Source organism: Cyprinus carpio, chromosome B13 (genome assembly GCF_018340385.1).
Source record: "Cyprinus carpio isolate SPL01 chromosome B13, ASM1834038v1, whole genome shotgun sequence".
In the NCBI taxonomy this organism is placed as follows: Eukaryota; Metazoa; Chordata; class Actinopteri; order Cypriniformes; family Cyprinidae; genus Cyprinus; species Cyprinus carpio.
Genome location: NC_056609.1, coordinates 18,615,915 through 18,629,586, shown reverse-complemented (window position 1 = coordinate 18,629,586; position 13,672 = coordinate 18,615,915). Strand labels below are relative to the sequence as shown.

At 36.4% G+C, this 13,672-nt stretch overlaps 1 protein-coding gene and 1 long non-coding RNA gene across 2 annotated transcripts in view; both read left to right on the top strand.

Annotated features, from left to right (window-relative positions):
* LOC109074815 overlaps positions 1 to 13,672 on the top strand; it is a 70,622-nt gene that overhangs the window by 54,379 nt on the left and 2,571 nt on the right. The window contains exon 13 of the long non-coding RNA XR_006156280.1: positions 9,943 to 10,126. This is a non-coding gene — a long non-coding RNA (uncharacterized LOC109074815). The remainder of the gene's footprint in view (positions 1 to 9,942; positions 10,127 to 13,672) is intronic.
* On the top strand, positions 295 to 3,743 carry LOC109081148 (transcription factor LBX1-like). Its single transcript, XM_019096144.2, has 2 exons — positions 295 to 1,091; positions 1,656 to 3,743. The coding sequence occupies exons 1-2, from the start codon at positions 767 to 769 to the stop codon at positions 2,135 to 2,137; spliced, it is 807 nt and encodes a 268-aa protein (XP_018951689.2). The 5' UTR covers positions 295 to 766; the 3' UTR covers positions 2,138 to 3,743.

The following is a 13,672-nucleotide window of genomic DNA, read 5'->3' as shown; positions in this document are numbered from 1 at the left end:
CACAAAGAAAATAAATTTTAAGCAAACATTTTTTTAGTTTAATAGACCATTTAAACTGCAATCATTAACAACTTGTGCTAGATATTCTTGTATTTAATTTTACTTTAAATATTTTACAAAAATAATAATAATAATAATAATCCCGTGGTACAAATGTGTAAATAAGAACGAACAGAATATCGACAAATCATTAATTTGTAGTAAAGAGTGGGAGCGTTAAGTATTGTAATCCGGCTGAGCTCCTCCTCCCGGCCATGCCCTCTAATTAACGGGGCTCCTTTCCTGCTAAAGTCTGCATCGGACTGCAACATAGTCAAAGAGCAAGAGGGAGAGAGAAAGAGAGAGAGAGGGAGGGAGAGAGAGAAAAGTGCCACTGGATGTAATTGATTATCTTGCTATCAAGAATAACTTGTTAGTAATAGTCAATTCTGGCTGATTTTGAGGCTGACTGTTTCCACTGAAGCATCAGAGGTTGTCAGGCAGCTTCTCACTGAAGCTCAACCGTTATCCAGGAGCTGAGGACAGCAGACGAGGCTTTTTAAAGAAAGACTTAAAGTTTTCCAGCCCTGCGGCAAAAGCAACAACATGCTGCTGATCGACTAGCCTATATCTAATTCCACGGATTTGGGGATTTCTTCTCATTCAAGTTGCTCTGTGTTTATCAATAGTTTTTATAAACAGCTCTTCTGCATTGTGCGAATTCGAAAAGAAAGAAAAAAAATCCAAAACTCTAGCATATTTTCAAAACCAGCTAAAAAGACAAATAATGACCTCCAAAGAAGACGCAAAAGGCGCCTCGGTTGAGGATCGAAGGCGCAGTCCGTTGGACCATCTTCCTCCACCTGCTAACTCAAACAAGCCCCTCACTCCGTTCAGCATAGAGGATATTTTAAACAAACCTTCTGTCAAACGAAGTTACACCATTTGCGGCACGGCGCACCTGCTTTCTTCCGGTGAGAAGCACTCATCCACGGGCCATCCCCTCTCCAACCGCGCGCTGCTCTCCCAGACATCTCCACTGTGCGCCCTGGAGGAACTCGCCAGCAAAACCTTCAAGGGACTGGAAGTCAGTGTTCTACAAGCGGCAGAAGGTAAACACAAGGCCCGTTGTGTGTGCAAAATTGTATTCAGGCTGTTAGATAAATATAATTTCTAAGGATGCTATTCGTGAAAAAATCTTGTATCTATTTATATATAAACCTTTTCAACAACATGAAACTTGTATTGTTTATTGTCTATATAACCTATTGTTTTTAACGCTTTTTTATTGTTAAAAGGATATCGAATATATTTGTAAAAGCAACTTAAAGCACAAAAATATGTGGATTGACATTGTGCACGTGCAAGCAAAATAACTAGCTGAAATAAATAGCCAAGTGCAATTAAAAATACATATGAACGGCTAAAATGTGTACAAGTTCAATTAAATATAGTGCTCGTATATGCTAGTATTCCTGTTTTCGGGCCTATTTGATTTTGCCATTTGAAACTGAACTGTTAATATTCCCGAAGACGTTGCTTTTACAAACGACAGTAATCTAATATTCACTTTTTTGCATTAATACTAAATGGCCTGTAATTGGTACCACGCGTTAAAGTAAAATAGCAGACTGAATGCATTTTTAATATCGCTTGGATTATTTTTGTTTGTTTAGGAAGAGACGGCATGACACTCTTCGGTCAGAGGAATACCCCTAAAAAGCGGAGAAAGTCAAGAACAGCCTTTACCAATCACCAAATTTACGAACTGGAGAAAAGATTTCTCTATCAGAAATATCTGTCTCCTGCTGATCGGGATCAGATCGCTCAGCAGCTCGGGCTCACGAATGCTCAAGTCATCACCTGGTTCCAGAACCGTCGAGCCAAGCTCAAAAGAGACCTGGAGGAGATGAAAGCGGACGTGGAGTCGGCCAAATCAGTAGGCTCTGTACCTTTGGAGAAAATCGCCAAACTGGCAGAGCTAGAGAAAAGCGTCAGTGGCACTCTCGGAGAATCAGTGGTCAAGTCTCCATCACGATCTAACCACGAGCACGAGGGCAACAAACTCTACATGTCACCATCATCACCGTTTACAGACCACACAACAAGCAAAGAGTGCTCAGAGGATGAAGACGAGGAAATTGATGTCGATGACTGACTTTCATTGAACAGCATCGGTATTATTTACTTTTCCCCCCGAGATGGTCCTCTAAAACCATAGAGTTGAAAGTGCCATTAATGCACCAAATGTATTAAATGACTTGTATTAAAAGCAAATATAAAAAGAAAAAGAAAAAAAATCAAAGCAAGCATGGGACAGTTTCTTCAGATCTATTTATGCAGTGGCAGTATTGTAATCTTTTAGCCTATTCGTTTATAGCTGAAGAGCAATAAGTACCTTGATAATATTTCAGTCAGATATAAATACACACACGCACTGAAAGCACGGTTGTCCACGCAGAACTTTTTTTTTTTACCCGGTTCTGAGTAAGTTGAATGCATGTTTTATTTTGTTTCACGAAATTATTTGTTAAAAATGGCTGCAGATCTGATATAGATATCTCAAAATATCCGAATCTTAAATCACACGCGCAGCCCCCTGCGTGTCCCTATTATGCCTTTTGGCCTATGACGAAATCGTTTGATAAAAGAGTGTATTATAGAACATTTCCTACAAAAGTTATCACAGGAAAAAAAAATCGACTCCTCTGATTAAATCTGGATTGTCACATTTTAATATATTTCTTATGGTTTGTATGCCTGTAAGTGCCTTTTTAAGCCAGGAAACCATTTAAACCAAGTGTACAAAGTGTAATGTATTTAAAACGAAATAAAATGTCTTTCTCTAAATTTTTGACGCTAGTCTGATAGTTTTATTTATCGTTTTGGAAATAAGCAATCGAGGTAATATAAACAAAACATATAGCTTGTGTAAAATTATTTTTTTCCTGCATTGTTTTGTTTATCTTTGTAGCCTACTTTTATTTCCTGCACCAACACTCTTTAAAACATGCATTGAATGTGTTTTAGATTCGACATTTTACGCTTTTGATTTTCAAAATGGCATAACATGTTTTCCTGTCCCCACGATGTGTTTCAATATTCACAATGGATGTGTGTGAGAAACAGAAATCTGGATTGATGAATGCGCGCATAAAGGATGCCCAAAAACGCAGGGTTTTTGGCCCGTTTCTCTGCGGTTGAAAGACGCTATTTCCTTGCAAAGCGAAGAGAGGCAGTCATTTCTAGCGTAAGGCGTGAAAACTGGGGACAAATGAGCAGTCTCCCCTGATGTGACAAGCTACAATGAAGCATGCTCTGCCTCCCGCGGCTCTCAATACGGAGACAAGCGTGTCCCACAGAACAAAAAGGACACAAACGTTTGGAGGCCATATGGTTTTTGAATTTTCCTCACAATTTTCAGACAATTTGATGGATTGAGCTGGCCTTCTTTTTAAAGTGTTTCGCTCAGTTTTCACAAAGGCAATAATGCGCACAGGGGCGAGGGCATCTGGGCCTATTAATGTCCTCTCTATTCTCTCTTTTCACTCGGCTGTTTTAAACAAGTCTATGAATTACAATGATACTGACTCGTCTTGTTAAGAGGTTGTCTTCTGCCTTTGTTTGTTTGAGTGTTTGGCTTAAAATAATAAAGTTACCATTTTGGCTCCACGTAAAAGCAGAACATATGGCTGGGGTGATACAATTTATGAAATTAGATCAAAATTCCACACGCGGTTCGATCGGCTGCTTCTTCCTCTTTTTTTTTTTTCTTCTTTTTTGGAAATTTCATTTGGGAATAAATTTTTTCCTTGCAAGATGTGTTATTTAGACACATTTGTATGTTTGTATGTTGTATGTTAGATGTTGTTTATATGCATAATCTTAATATTTTTTGCACGTTTTTTTCAATTCGTAACAGATTTGATAGCCATTTATGTATTAGATAAAAACTGTTAAACAATAATTTTGTATTTCATTAAGTGCACCTAGCAGTGCATATCAATTAATAATAAGAATAATAATAAGAATACATCGAAGTATTATTGTTATTACTTTTATTATTGTTATTTAAATGGATTTCGTTAAGTTATCATTAATATTTTATATATATATATATATATATATATATATATATATATATATATATATATATATATATATATATATATATATATATATATATTAGAAAAGTGAAATTAAATTTATACTGTATATTAGGATATATATGTTATTAATGTCATAATTATTTTATTATTTATTTGTACTATCCTTTCATATTTAATGTATCAAATAGTCTTACATTGGCGAAGATACAGTCGAGTGCAAAAACTTTATATTATTCGTGATTGCATTATTCGTGTTTCTGAACAAAGCAAAATATTATTTTGTAGGCCTATCATAAAAACGAAATAGCCCAATAGCAACTGTGAATAGACTGTTTTAAGCAACATGAAGCGGCTGTAATAGCAGGATCAGAGATGATATGCGGACAATGTGATATTTGTCACCGCTCCATTAACATGAACAGACGCCAGAGTCTCCAGCACTGTCTGCTCATGCGCCTCAGTGCTGCAATACAGTCACACGCCTTTTATATACGTGTATGTGATTAAGCGTTTTCTACCCAACTTTAAACGCTTATATTATTGATTAGCCCACATCACACACAACACATTTAGTGCTAGCTCACAAATGAGAGCGGTTGAACAAAGCCATGTTAGACCCAGATGTCCTTATCCAGACCAAGTCATGCCCATTATCCTTCTTTCTCTCTCTCTTCGTGCTGTTTGCACAGGCAGAAAGTGGAAAATGTATATAAGGGGTGCTGATATATCAGGAGAGCGCGAGCTGGTGGGGTTCAGTTCCTTATTTTATGAGGTGTTGTCAAATGTGGCAAAGATAAGTAATACTACAATCTGAAAGAGCATAACGTGGTAATTAATCCCAAAGTCTTAAGTGTATTTCAGCTCGAGAGAGAGAAAAAATCTCTAATTCAATCGCCCGGAAAATTGAAGTTTGATGCATGAGTCCCTGCTGAAACAATGGGGTTTGCACTCTCCCTCCCTCCTTCCCCCACCCTCCCTCTCTCTCTCTTTCTCTCTCTCTCTAGCCATTTACCCTTTCTTTTTCTGGCTAATTGTTTGATTAGAAAAGAGGAAAGATACCAGCGATTTCCTGCCTTAATTAAAATTGAATATCATTTTTTCACTTCAAGATAGATAGATAGATAGATAGATAGATAGATAGATAGATAGATAGATAGATAGGTGTTTCCTTTCACGCAGTTAACATTTTAAAAAACCTTTCATCGACTCCATGCGAGACTACATGTCATAACAGTGTATGATTCGAGGTGAAATATTAAGCAGATTAACCTGAGGGGAAAGCTTGATTGATCACTAAATAGGGGTGGATTCCTGTGTTTTAGTTATAACGCTTCTGTGGGACCCCCTTAATACTTCAAACTTCAATTTTACGGACGATTGAACTAAGCATGTCCCTGACAAAATTGATATATGTATTAATTTTCTTTAACTGTTGATTAATTACTCTCCACTGAAAGAATTATACAAGACTTTTCGCCTCAAATTTGCATATTAATCAAATTCTAGTTGATAATTCAAACGGAAAAATGGATCTGAGGGAGTTGAGGGACATATCTCGAAAAATATACCTAGCCAGATATTTTTTTCCCCTCCCTTGCTGCTAAGCTGCGTGTCTAGTGTATTAAAGTCAAAGATGCAGAACGAGTTAGCCTGGCTATTTGGTGAAAACAGAAATTGCCTGTCCAGTTTTATGATGTGTTCATGCTGAGCAGGCAGATCTTAATGTGTCCTGTCAAAATGTCTAAGATTTAAAGGGGAAAGAGGCCTATTCAACACAGAGCTGTGTGTGTGTTTGAAAAAGAGCACTTGGAGCAGAGCTTTCATATGTGTAATTTGCCATGGAAACCCCTTTTTTATCGTCCACCTTCACGAAGCATGTAATATTTTGACATTTTTATATTTTTCATGGCAGGAACATATGTTTATTTTTAGCTATTATTAATTATTATTGTTTATAAATAATAAAATCTAAAAAATAATTATAATTGATTTATTAACTTTTTGATTTAGTGTAAATGTGAGATCTAACATCTTATAATATATACATTCACCTCCAATCTAAGCCATTTTTTCCTTTTAATAGACATGTGAGTGCAGGTAAGTGTATATTACATTGTTGTTATTTTCAGTTTATAATTTAAAAGTTGTCACAATACAATTGTATTGATTTTTGCTTTGCTGAGGGACCCCACCTCATCTGCTGTTACATCAGGATATTGTAATTGCATTCTCAACATGTTGTAATACAGAGGAAAATATCAGAAGAAGCACTAAACCTATGAATTAGCTATCACTTTGCTTTGCCGAAAAAAAATCATTTAGCATATTAAACTCGAAGAAAACATGAAATGATGGCACAATCGGTTCAGTATTGAGCTTATGTGTGTCTGCAGACACGAGGGCATGTAATTGAAGTTCATTCAAATAAAACATGATCAAATCTTCAGTAAGTGTTGATTGTCCTCTGACCCTGCCGTTAGGTGCTGTTTCCTGATCACATCACTATAGAAAAAACAAACAAACAAATGGTTGAGCACTGCTTAGAAGCTCTGTGGAGTCATCCAAGTGTCCAAATTATTGCCATTGGCTAGTTTCTCTAAAGTGATCCTGAACATTAAGTTAGAACATCTAAACTCAGTTTTATTTTTCACTCTCTGTGTGTAAAATTACATTTAGCCTGCTAATAATGCAATTAAAAAAATCGAATACATTCCAAAAATGAAATAATTTCTAAATATTTTTTTTTAAATAACTTTGAATGAATTCAAAAATAAATAAAAGATAAAAAGAAAAGATTCTAAAGAAATTCTGACATAAATTAGGATAGAAGGAACATGAACGAAGCAGAAAAATAACCAGAACGTTAACACAATAACACAATTTATTAATCCTCTTATTTATTTATATATTCATCCTCTTATTTTAGTATATTTTATATGATATGTTTCGTTGTCAATAACAATAATTCTCATTTAGCACCGTTTTAATTGCACTCATCAGCGCTGCAAATGTTTGGACAATATGAATGTAAAAAATAGCCTAGTACTTATGCCAATAAAGCAACTTAAAGCTAAACTAAAACTGAGACTACTGGCTATATTATATTGTAGAAATGTAAAAGTGCTGATAATGAATATGCGTTACGGTTTAAAAGTAGGCTTACTGTGTGAAAGACTAATGATGAAAATGCCTCGTACCAGTCTTAAACAGTGAGCTCATTCTATAAGCTTTGAAAGCATGCAGTGCCTTTTCCTCAAGTTACACAGGCAGTTCCCATATTAATATCATCTGCTGTCTTTGAGGTTTTGTTAAAAGAAACTGTGCCATCGTGTGGTTATTAATAGTCGGGTTTCTCTGAGCGCACAATCATATAGCGGCTTTTTGTCTTACTCCGCCATCTAGTGGTCAAATGTATCTAACACATTTAACACACCTGTGCTTACGTGTGCTTACGTAGGCCGACGCTGCCAAAAGAGTGCGATTTATGGGGGGAGGCTTTTTCTTTCTTTCTTTCTTTCTTTCTTTCTTTCTTTCTTTCTTTCTTTCTTTCTTTCTTTCTTTCTTTCTTTCTTTCTTTCTTTCTTTCTTTCTTTTGTTTATTTCTAGCAAGTGTTGTTGTCACTGCCCAGTTAAACTGCTGTTTTTTTTTCTGTCCCTCGTTAGGATAATGTACACCTGCCTGCATGCATTGCCACAGTTAGTTACTATATAATATAAGAAAAAATGTATAACGCAAATGCCATCACCCCCCCCCCCCCCCCCCCCCATTCCATCACACTACTCCTCCATGTTTCACAGATGATGCTATCTCTTGGCTGGATGTTGTGAAAGGGTTTTTCTTTACCATGGAGAGGATTCTCCAATCATCCACCACTGTTGTCCTCTGTGGACGTCCATGCTCACCAGTGCGTTCTTTTTTTCTCAGAATGTACCAAACTGTTGATTTGGCCACTCCGAATGTTCCTGCTATCTCTCTGATGGATTTGTTTTGTTTTTGAAACCTAACAATTGTCTGTTACTCCTGCATTGAGAGAGAGCACTTTTGACAGCATGATGTGGGTTCAGAGCAACTGCTTAAATGCAAATGGCACATTTAGAATCAACTGTACACCTTTTACCTGCTTAATTGATTTAGAAATAACGAAGGAATAGCTCACATCTGTCCATGAAATGGCTTTTGAGTCAATTACTTATGGTCCCTTGAAAAATGGGGGAGGTACATATTAAAGAGCTGTTATTCCTTAAAGGGATAGTTCACCCAAAAATGAAAATTATGTCATTAATGACTCACCCTCTTGTCGTTCCAAACCCGTGAGACCTCCGTTCATCTTCGGAAAACAGTATAAGATATTTTAGATTTAGTCCGAGAGCTTTCTGTCCCTCCATTGAGAATGTATGTACCGGTATACTGTCCACGTCCAGAAGGTAAATAAAAACATCTTTCAAAGTAGTCCATGTGACATCAGAGGGTCCGTTAGAATTTTTTGAAGCATCGAAAAAATACATTTTTGGTCATCAAAATATCAAAAACTACGACTTTATTCAGCATTGACTTCTCTCCCGGGTCTGTTATGAGCACGTTCCCAACACTGCAGTTTAGTGATATCCGGTTCGCGAACGAATCACTCGATGTAACCGGATCTTCTTGAACCAGTTCACCAAATCGAACTGAATCGTTTAAAACGGTTCGCGTCAACAATAAGCATTAATCCACAAATGACTTAAGATGTTAACTTTTTTTAACATGGCTGACACTCCCTCTGAGTTCAAATAAATCAATATCCCGGAGTAATTCATTTACTCAAACAGTACACTGACTGAACCGAGCCAGATAACGAACGAAACATTGACTCGTTCTCGAGTCAAGAACCGGTTGCATCGGTTTTCGGATCACCGGTTAGTGATGGGAAGTTCTGTTGCTTTTCCGCGAACCGGTTCTTTCGGACAGTTTGATTTAATAAAACCGGTTGCCGAAAACGGTTCACCAGTTCTTTCGCGCTCGACGTAATGACTTCATTGGCGATGATTGCCCTTGATTCAAGCCTTCGGTTTACCCGCGCTCATAACATTAGCACAGAATCAGTTCAGAATCAATCACCAAAAGAGCCAGTTCGGTTCAGACGCGCTGTGTGTCAGTCTGAATCACGCATGCGCAGTATCATCAGCTCCTCGGTTCTCGAACCGGACGCATCCGACAGAAACGGTTCTTGACTCGAGAACGAGTCAATGTTTCGTTCGTTATCTGGCTCGGCTCGGTGTTCATCTTCACTTTGCTCTTCACAGCAGTTCAGTCAGTGTACTGTTTGAGTAAATGAATTACTCCGGGATATTAGTTTATTTGAACTCAGAGGGAGTGTCAGCCATGTTAAAAAAGTTAACAGCTTAAGTCATCTGTGGATTAATGCTTATTGTTGACGCGAACCGTTTCAAACGATTCAGTTCGATTTGGTGAACTGGTTCAAGAAGATCCGGTTACATCGAGTGATTCGTTCATGGACCGGATGTCACTAAACTGCAGTGTTGTGAACGCGCTCATAACAGACCCGGGAGGGAAGTCAATGCTGAATAAAGTCATAGTTTTTGATATTTTGAGTCATTAATGACATAATTTTCATTTTTGGGTGAACTATCCCTTTAACCTTTCCTCCAGTGATAAGAATACCCTCAAATTAAATTTCAGAGTGTGCACTTTAAACCCATATTTATTATATAACTGTAACTGGAAGATGTTTTGGTCAGCAGCTAAAATAATATAAGTTGTGCCTATGTCCAAATATATGGACCTGACTGTATATGGCAGCTGGATGAGAATAAGGAGATATGTGACCTCTGGCCCTGTGTTATCTTCCTGAAGTGACCTCTGGCTGTGTGGAAGTGCTGCTCAGTGCCCTGGGGAAAGAGAGGCCTGCATGCTGTCTAAACCTGCTGAGATGCATTCACAGCTAAGAAAGAGAGAGCACAGTCTAGACATTGAAAATGCAGACTCAATATTTCTGGGAACAGGAGCAAGAGAGGAAGTTCGAGTACATAAAACTGAGGTACTTTTATGTAAAATACCAGCTAATCAGATGACAACAAATGTGTGTGTGTGTGTGTGTGTATATATATATATATATATATATATATACCTGCACCATACGTCAAGCAGTTTGTAGAATATACTGTATATGCTGAACCTTGCTGAATATTTTTTTTTTACATTTTTAAAAAAAAAAATTTAAAACCTTAAAATTAATCTTACTGACCCCAAACTTTGAATGGCAAAGCATATAATAGTAACACTGACTGAAAATAAGTAGCCTAGTTATATTAGCTAAATCTTATTAGCTAAATATTAATTTCATACCACTGTATGTGAATACACAAATTTCTTGGCAATGCAGTAAATTGCAAAATAATGTTTCATAATTTACTTCCACATTAAATATAATCCAAAAACACATAATCTACATTTCTATATTTATTGCACCATTTTTGCTGTCTCTTTCATTTCAGTTAAGTTTTCATGGCAAAGCTGTACATTTGTACTCCCAAAGCAGTAATGTCAAATATAAAAAAAAAAGTGAAACTGAAAGTCGTGACATTTGTCAAGTATGGTAAGCCATACTCAGAATTGGTGCTCTGCATTTAACCCATCCAATATAAAAATTAACATAAAATTAGAATATAGAACAATAAGATTATTTATTAAAATGGAATTAATTATGAAGGTTAAAAACAGAATATGTTAAGGTATTAAAAAGAGTATGACTACCTATGCCAGTAATTGTAAAAATGAACACAGCAATAGAGATTCTTGTATTCTTAGAAACTCTCCCTCTTTCTCTCTTTGTAATGCATGCAGTAAACACACAGCAGTACTGCATGTGTTTTGGAGAGTGGTCAGTGGTTGTCCTGCTGATGCATGCTTGATAGAAGAGAGAAAGGACAGGAGAAAAACAGAACGGCAGGCAGAGTGAGTGTCTGACAGGCCATTACTGCAGACAAGCCCATAACTCACCCTGATAAGTAAAGTCTTCTGCTGACATGACCTCAAACAGGCCTTCAAGAGAGAGAAAGAGATTGTACAAATCTAATGACTCATACTTTAAGGATCAAATCACAATAGATTTAACATTTAACACTAATTGCTGTTAGTTATTTCACCAGCAAAACGGGTTTCTCTGGCGTCACAGCATCCTTGAAGAGTGAATTTCAATATTAAGTGCATGTTTCCAATGCGCATTGTTAGTGGAGGTACTTTGTGCTTACCACTAGAGGGCAGTTAAACATTTGTGGAAATTTTGATAAATGATTTTCTTTTATCTCTTGCTCATATTCAAGATGGGAAGTCATCACTGCATCATACAATCTCATGGATATTAATGTACTTTTTTATAATCATGTATATTCTCATGCTGTTTTCCACTGCTATACATTTCATTTAGTCAAAATTTAATTTGCCTTCATGCATAGTCTGTATTTTACTATGCATGCTATTAATAATTTACATATGTGGTGGTGATATCAGTCTTTCTGTGTAATATGTATTCAGTGACTGCATCACATCATTATTGGTAACGCCATGCAGATGTCTATGCAGATGACATCCGCTTTAAACTTTTATTATATCAGTAAGCTGGGATATGTTGATTCAGTGACACTTAATGCAGAATAAGCTGAATGCAAAATGAATGAAACAGGCATTTTTGTCACATATTAAATAAAACACATTTGCTTTAAAATGCCTTATTGAGATTATATTGGGGATTTTAATCAGTTAAACATAATGAAAGGTGTTGGTTTACAGTTCTATTTTACAATGAAATCAAGAATAGGTTAATACAACAGATATTAACAGATATATAAAATTAATATTAGAATACTAATATTTAGAATCTTTTTTTTTATTTTGCTTGCCTGCAGAACTAACTACACTTTGCTTTATTTATAAACTTGGAAATAAATATATACATTTGACAGTGTATTGCTGTACAAACTTTTCTTACTCTTCACTAATTTGGTAATACCATGTTCCATTTGAGTCAGAGTAATGTTATGACTAATGTTATGACCAAATATTTGAACTGAATTGTTTGTTGCAGTATATGCATTTGATTTGAATCTTTATCTCTGGCGTGTATTATCTTTACAATGTGTGCATTGTCTTGAATCTCTGTAGCATGTCAGGATGATGTATCACTTCGTTGGAAGTGTAGATATTTTGCACCTGTCTGTCTATTCCTGACCCTGAGCCCGAAATGAAGCTTTATCAATCTAGGCTGCAGATAAAACACACTGGATTTGCTACGATAAGGCGTTTCTTAAATTGACCCTGAATTTGTGCGTTTTGTCTTTTTTTATCCTAAATTTAATCAAAGAAGCTGTTTAAATGGCTATGATAGAATTAATTTGTGTTATTGATTAAATTAAAATTTTACAGTAATATTACATTACATTAAACATTATATACATGTAATATTAATATTATTATATGTATTTCTTATTGCAGTTCTTATTCTTGTATTGCAGTTGGCTTCAAAAGATGTTTAAAGGGCTGACAACCAGTTTGTGGGTTACAATCTTATAAAGTTACCACAGTATTGATGTCATAGAAATGGTTCTTAAATTAAGTGCCATATTGTTTTGCATTGGATGTAGAAAAGTAGAAAGGAAGAACCAAAAACAGAACAGAGTTTATTGTGATTTTACAAATGGAGTGTGCAACAATGGTTCAGATGCACTTCCTAAGACAGAATGGCTCAGAATGAGACTACAGTATGCCAGACATCAATATAACATCCATTTGAACTCTGTCCTCCACAGGATGTATTCCTACAGTTTTTCTGACAGATGTCCCCTCAGTCTCATGCCCTATTACTCAACAGCATGGGGCTCTTCAGTCTTTATGTTTAAGTGTGACTTTCCATCATCATTTGGGGAAGTCCTGCTTACGCTGCACAAGCTTTGTGACATTAGATGGTGAGAGACGGCCATTAAAAAGATGCTGCTGCATATGTTTCGGATGCGTATGCCTGCTCGTGAGGATGGGGGCTAGTTGAAACTGATTTTGTGAGGTGTGTGGCACAGTGTACCTTCTCTGCGTTTCCATCTGTCACATACTCCGACACTGAGATCTGTCTTAGAGAAGGCAAGACAATGAGAGACAATAATTAAACCTTCTTGGGAAGGTTGATATACAGCACTGTGTGTTTGTGAGTGGATGGGTGGGGGTGTGTTTGACACTTTTATTGTTGTCAGAAATGCAATATCCTGTTGGAGCCATGTGCAGGTGGTTTAGGTTATAGCTTTAGGTTATATTTTACAGGGTATTTGTAAATGTTTATAGAAGCATTAATGACAATATTAGTGTAAAACAACATATAACATCTTGTATGCCACTGAATGTGTGTGGTTCCTTTAAAAGCAATTTAAGCTTCCATTATTACATTTTAATCATAGTACATAATCAGCTGTGGAGCTGGGGGGAAAAATATGGAATGTGTCCTTTTTGGCAGTGAATAATGTTTCTGAGGTTTTGCTGTTCCTCTCTGGGGTAAAACTGTTTAACAAAGCTGTTAAGGGTATAGTGGCCTGATCCGTCT